The sequence below is a fragment of the Panulirus ornatus genome, chromosome 72 (assembly GCF_036320965.1).
Source record: "Panulirus ornatus isolate Po-2019 chromosome 72, ASM3632096v1, whole genome shotgun sequence".
NCBI classification, from domain to species: domain Eukaryota; kingdom Metazoa; phylum Arthropoda; class Malacostraca; order Decapoda; family Palinuridae; genus Panulirus; species Panulirus ornatus.
In genome coordinates, this window is record NC_092295.1 from 7,745,055 (window position 1) to 7,752,555 (window position 7,501).

The 7,501-nt window shown below is 41.5% G+C and overlaps 1 protein-coding gene across 3 annotated transcripts in view; it reads right to left on the bottom strand.

The window, feature by feature from the left end:
* The window catches only part of LOC139748047 (PDF receptor-like), a 168,421-nt gene that overhangs the window by 45,871 nt on the left and 115,049 nt on the right, over positions 1 to 7,501 (bottom strand). For all 3 annotated transcript variants that reach the window (XM_071660620.1, XM_071660621.1, XM_071660618.1), the window contains one exon: positions 2,455 to 2,601. In XM_071660620.1, coding sequence (XP_071516721.1) covers positions 2,455 to 2,596 — 142 coding nt within the window. In that variant the 5' untranslated portion in view covers positions 2,597 to 2,601. The remainder of the gene's footprint in view (positions 1 to 2,454; positions 2,602 to 7,501) is intronic.

Here is a 7,501-nt window from a genome sequence, read left to right on the forward strand (position 1 = left end):
TATAAACCTTTTTTTGATTTTTTTTTCACATGAATATTTTGATGTTAATTTGCATGTCATACGTCAGTAATTATATTGATTATTCCCGCGTTACTTTTGTCCTACTGAACCAGTTTGAGTTCTCTGTTCTTATGATCGTTCGTGCACATGTTACTCCATGGATGGAAAAAAGATGATGGAGTAACTAGAGCCAAGGGCTCCACTGTCTGGAAATACCCACGGGAATATTTGCCAGTCAGTGGAGTGTGAGAAGGAAGGCAGATACCCTAAAGGAATATGGATAACGTCTTAAAGTCTAATTTCTATCACGGCTTCTATATCATAGACCAGTCCAAATTCCCCTCATCACGTGGAGTGCCATCTATATACATAGACAGGTATGGGAGACTCCTATACATTACTCTATCTCACAGATGAGTCACTGATGGAAACGTTACCTCATCTAACTCCAGATGAGAAAGGTGAAATTGATATTCAAACACGGAAATCAAATACATTCAACATGGACGACAACCAAGGAAGATTCATAGGATACAAATAGTGTCTTAATGGGACTTGAGATAGATGGGAGCAGCATTTCATGATGATTTCCATACATATGAGATATTCTAATCCAGTCCTTATAGCTCAGAGAATCATGATAGTCTGCCTTGATTGGATAAAAAGAATATCTAGATGATTTGCAAAGTAAGGCTGAAGGTATGAGTAACTAGTTCCATCCTTTGCGTACGCTCTCGCTTTGGAGCGCCGTCCTTCCTCGTGTGCCTGAGGATAGACGAGACGATACAAGACCAATAAGTCAATGATTTACGCACATGGCTGACCCCTCTCGCTTCGCGGATGCAGGTTTAACAATAGAATGCCATGAGAATGGCAATAGAATGCCGAGGTCATACGATTTCTAACCTCAGCTGTGAACATCTAAGGTAGACCTGTGTTCTCAGCGAAGCTAAATGCCAAAACAACAGGTGGGCAAGGGGGCATAGAGCTGCCGTACGTAAGAATCCTTTGGCCCGAACACGAAGTCGGGTCAAAGTAGGAACGGGAAGTCGGGCCAATGTAGGAATCGCTCCGACTTTGGCCCAAACACACGTAGTCGGGCAGGATAGACTCACAGTGTCGCTTCCTTGGTCGAGCACCAGTTCGATGATTTGTGTCGAGTTGGAAGTCGATCTTTGTGTTGCCATCATCAGTGTTTTGGTTTGATGCCTCGACCTGTCGTCTTAATTTTCCCTTCGCTTCCCACCTACATTATAGGAACTTCTTCAGCAAACTGTTCACCCCGAAATGTATCTTTAGCGAATACTATACACTTCATCAGGTGGGTCAATATGAAACGAATTCTCAAAAGTGGATACTTTTAACAAATGACACATTATTTCTGAGGCAGGCATTTTCGTATACAACCTGTCTCATCTATGGGTATCTGACGTAACCACCAGCATTCAGTGCCTGTGTGAAACGCACCCGAGCAAAAAGTACTAATGCATCAGCTTTGGATCAGGGATTTAACTGGATGGCTACACCTGACACCTATTTTAATTGGATATAGGTTACCTTGACCATGTCCTCTGCACTGGAGATAGACTATATACAGTAACTGACAAGTAACATAGACATTAAACTCTTTAGGATAAACTGCAGCTTGTGGAAACCTGAGTCACCATGATATATGGTCAGTGAAGACTGGACGGTGTCAGTAAATACAAATAAAATCGGTAAATTAGAACCAGTAAAGAGGGCATGTATCTAATGAATGCACAGTAGATATAATGTGTATCCCTAAAAGGTTTATTCGTAGTAAGGCAAAGATCTAGTAAAGATGACTTGCGACCAATAAAACTCTAGTAAAGATGACTTGCGACCAATAAAACTCTAGTAAAGATGACTTGCGACCAATAAAACTCTAGTAAAGATGACTTGCGACGAATAAAACTCTAGTAAAGATGACTTGCGACCAATAAAACTCTAGTAAAGATGACTTGCGACCAATAAAACTCTAGTAAAGATGACTTGCGACCAATAAAACTCTAGTAAAGATGACTTGCGACCAATAAAACTCTAGTAAAGATGACTTGCGACCAATAAAACTCTAGTAAAGATGACTTGCGACCAATAAAACTCTAGTAAAGATGACTTGCGACCAATAAAACTCTAGTAAAGATGACTTGCGAACAATAAAACTAATAAAGATGACTTGCGACCAATAAAACTCTAGTAAAGATGACTTGCGACCAATAAAACTCTAGTAAAGATGACTTGCGACGAATAAAACTCTAGTAAAGGTACTTGTATCCACTGAACACGATGTAAAGACCCGGAAAAAACAGTTTTTATCAAAGGGCAACCTGGTCAAGATAACCTCCCGCCAGTAATGCCTTAATTAAAGATAACCTGTAGCCCTTGAGGACGGAAGATAACCCATAGGCAATGCAGACAAGCGATCACACTGACCGTGGTCGAGGGCTAGAGCTGGACTGTGGTGGTAGGCATGACACTGGTTCTGGCTGGCAAACATCCACGGGTGGAGTGGCTCCCTGTGGTAGTCGCCCCTGAAGGACGAGATGTTGGCATTGTGGTCCTCCTCGTCAGTCATCACGCCTGTGGGTGGACGGGGGGGAGAAGGGTGGAGCACACTCTGGGTTAGTTGACGACCAGGTTAAGGTATCAGTAGATAGCCAAATAGGTAGGTAGATATTCAGAGAGACATGTGCACAATATGTATGAGACAAACAGATAGGAAAAATCTATAATAGACAGGAAAAACCAGACGTTGAGATAAAGACATAATAGTTTAGGTTCCAAAACGAGTAATAAGGACCTATATGTCAAGGGACTCAAGGTTACGAAACCCACCCCAACAGACGAACTAAGTTAAGTCTGTAGTTTATGTTGGAGTTACTAGAACTCTTGTGGTAACTGGCATCAGAAATGAGGGAGTTAGTACAGAACAACACGCACGCACGCACGCACGCACACATGACCCCGATATCTGTGGGAACACGACCTGGAAATAATGAAGAAAACGGGAGAAAACAAAAGAGGGAAATACTCCAGCACCTCTGGCAGGTTTGTAGAGCCTTCCTCTGACTGCTATATCCCCTTAAATCAACACCAGTTGGGAATTATCGACAAGTTCCAAACTTTCAGCTGACTGGATAAACTTATCACAGCTGTGGTGCTTCATCCAGACCATAACTCGTAGATATTTCTCTACCAACCAAAGGCGAGGATATGAGAGCGTTTGAAGTGTTCAAAGCCTATAGGTGTCGGGTCAAACACCCTGGCCATAACATCAGAGTTGCTCCGTTGCGTTCAATCGTCTATTACGTGATTCTCGTCATCTATAGTCTAATGTGTTGCTCAAAATCACTCTTCGTCTACACGAACTGCCTATTACTTCTATGCTCTAGTTCGCCATAGACCTAATGTACCCTTCAAAGTCCTAGATTCTATGCTGACTTAACCACATATACCACCCACACCCACGAAGTATACCCACCCACACCCATGACGTATACCCATCCACACCCACGAAGTATACCCACCCACACCCATGACGTATACTACTTCATGAGTCTCAACACCAATGTCTTCCTAGTACCCCTGGTAACCCATGCCTGTATTGCCACCACAGGTACACGATACACAGACATCCCTCAGCTCAAGGAAGGTTATGAGCTCAAGACGGGGCATAGCTTTCTCACAGGCACTCCCAACAGACTACTTCAGATGTGGTAAATCCTTTGGCTCCTTTCCAAGAGGCAGAATGTTTTCCATATGATCAACGAGAGAAAAGATTAAATGAAATCAATGGCTTTTCAGATGGTTTAATGTTCATTTAGGCAAAATATATGTACGTGCAACTATAAATAAAGGCTATTTTTATCAAGCGAAGAGAAAGAAATTTAATCATGAGTAATGTAAACTTAATCATAATCAGTATACTCAGGTTTCAGTAGGAAATGTTCATTAAGCATTTGATACAACATATTCAGTTACAATCCTATATTCTGGTGTCCGGGGTAAATCCCTGTCGACACACAAACACGTTTACATAACCGTTGTCTGGCCTCTCTATTGACCTCTGGCCGGACTGCCGTAGTCCCTCACTGACCGGACTGGCGAATCATTACAGTCTGGACTCCTTATGATCAATGATAGGGTATGTCCACATCATATCAACTGGTACACCATAGCACCAGCCGAGGGCGTGGATGTATATGGTCCTGAGAAGACAAACTGGGCCCGTTTACATGGTGTTGCCGTCAAAGAGACAGAGGTATTTGATCCTAGAAGGAGAGGGTGCAGCGACTGTGGTGGTGTTAACATAGGGACACACGTCTGATCTTGAAAGGATAGCGTGTATGTGTGTGTTAGGGGAAGCGATGGTCCAGATGGTAAGGGCGAAGGTGAGCCATATCCATCAGCTACCCAAGAGGCTACACGAAACGATCTTTGCATCTCCGAGTGAGGTAAGAGAGTCTTTGAGGTAAATACACTACAAGGCTTTACTTACGCTATAGTACAGGTCACAGCCCAGTAAACGGATCATCTCCTTCCGGTACCGGTACTGCAAATATCTCATTTTTCATCAATTGATTAATGACGTTCGGAAAACGAGCGATAGAGTCGTTCAAATCATTTGTAGAGGCTATGCTCACGGAGCCGCCCAGGGTCGAGTTTATAGGTTCGAATCTTGGTTACGGCAGTCGGTCCATAGTCAACCCGGCTGTTCATCCACCTCTGAGGGTTTGGTCAATAAAATGGGTACCTGGCTTAGGCTAGGGTATACATACAGCTGCCTCAGCTGCCCGTGCGTCTCTCCTAACAAAGAAAAAATTAGCAGCATATATTCATTAATATGCTCTTAAATACACATACCTTTCTCACGATCCCACTTGCATCACTTCCTCTTAGTAAGAACCACGTTTCACAGCACCAAACTCCGTGGCGACTAGAGTAACAAGACTTGTGGGAGCAACAAGCTGTAGTGACCAGTTCACACATTCAGTCGGTCAGCCACCAGAAGTATTGCCCTCAGTACAATCCTTGTTCCAGTCAATATCTCTTTCAATGGACTGTCCTTGAACGTGACTGAACGTATTGGCTTCAGTTATCGCTAATAATCACCTTATGTCACCTACATAGACCATATTCCAGGATATACAAGTGCATATTGAGAGACGTCTTAACTGCCCTTAATCACCAACAATCCAGTGAACTTTAGAGCACAAAACATTATATATACATCATATACACAATTCTAACTTATGACGTATGGACGCTAGACACTAAATACATATATAAATAGAATTAGACTTATAACTAAATAACTGAACGAGAGCTCTCCCTCGACTAACAGCTTGTGCAACAGGTCACCACCACATTACTTCCTATCTGACACAACCTGTTCGAACCAGCGTCTGTTCGGAACCAATGAATCAATAACGTATCACTTCAAGCTTCATACTAACAAGGATCAACATTTCCACCATTATAAGACAGATACAGAAGACAACATACAGTACACAATTGATGATATAGTGATGATATATATCAACGAATGTATGGGAATATAATGAGAGTTGATCTCAAGAGTTCGAAGCTTCGGATCCTCACACCAAAACTGGAACAGGCCTTGCTATCACCTCACGAAACTGAGGGACAGAACAACTCCAAACACGAATAGGTAACATTGTCTCCTGAACATACAGCCTTTATCTTTATATAACATCCTGTTATTCTTATATTTCTCTTAGCAATTGATCACAACTACATGTATGAAATTCAATCGTGAATCACCGAATCATTCACAAGAACACGAACTGGCTTCGTTCGTCAAAGTAATCCGGTTACCTTGTTGATGAGACTCTCTGATCACGATCAAATCATAGGGTTATCTCCTTACGAACTCCGGTCAACATTACCTTAGAGCACTGATCTACGGATCTACGTCCTATGATCAGTGTTTGACTAGGAAAAAAAAAATGTAGACTCTCCTGTTGCTCCTCATTAAGATCTTCCCCGCTGTGTTACTGCTTCGGTTGGTTCGTATCTCATTCGTTTGTAATACGAACTCCGGCGTACGTAGTGACGATCGACTGTACTCCTACCCCTGGATCAATACACGGGGTGGAAGATAGACCAGCCTTCAAGTATGGCGATCAAATACACGGTGGCGTTAAAAGCATTATACGGGAATTGTAAACACAACAAATGAAGCTTCGAAGCAGCTTGCTCATATGGTTCATGAGACACGTTGATGTTTCGAAATATTTTCATGTTTTCATTTAAAGAACTCAACTATAATGTGACTATAATCTGCTCATATTCGATATTCTGTGATATATTCTAAATAATCTGGCATCTTGAATCTTATATAGTTTTCGAAGTACACATAGAAACACTCGTTTAGAATATATATATATATATATATATATATTGTCCCTGGGGATAGGGGAGAAAGAATACTTCCTACGTATTCCCTGTGTGTCGTAGAAGGCGACTAAAAGGGAAGGGAGCGGGGGGCTGGAAATCCTCCCTTCTTGATTTTCATTTTTTTTTCCAAAGAAGGAACAGAGAAGGGGGCCAGATGAGGATATTCCCTCAAAGGCCCAGTCCTCTGTTCTTAACACTACCTCGCTAACGCGGGAAATGGCAAATATTATGAAAGAAAAGATATATATATATATATATACATATATATATATATATATATATATATATATATATATATATATATATATATATATATATATATATTCAGTAACGTATCTAGAAAAGAATTGTATTTGCAAAACAATCACATATGAAACTGAAATGGAAAACAGAATAGTGTAACAATTTATAGAATTCTCTACCGAGCTGACGAGTTGTTGTGGGGGCAGGTGGAAGCGGGAGCCTCGCGTGCTGGGAACATGTTATTTGTAGCGAACTACAGTGAAAGGATGAGCATTGTTTCCCAGCGTAAAGTTCTGGTCACTTTATGGGTCACAACAGCCTCGTTCGATCCTCCATTGGTGGCTCATTCCAGCCGATCAAAACCCAAACAAAAGATAAATGCTCTTCTCGTTTATTTTGGAAACTGGTCACTTTATGGGTCACACCAGCCTCGTTCGATCCTCCATTGGTGGCTCATTCCAGCCGATCAAAACCTGACACTACACACATCACGGAAATCAATCAGTGAAATGACTTTGAATGATGGTTTGGGACGTGTCTCTGAGGCTATGACAACTGCATTAACCCCAGCCATGTCTCTGGTTGAAGGTTCACATGGCCTAGTCTGGCCCCTGGGGTTATACAAGGGAGAGAAACGGTATAGTTACACGCTAAACAATTTCATATCTATTTTTTACCGAATCTATTTTCTGAGCGAGTCTTTCTAAGTTTAAAACGTCGAAAAACTTTACGATTTATGATGCCAAATTATGTAAAATATATCAAAGGTGGTTTATCATATGTAAATGAATATATTCTATAAATGAAATAAAATCAT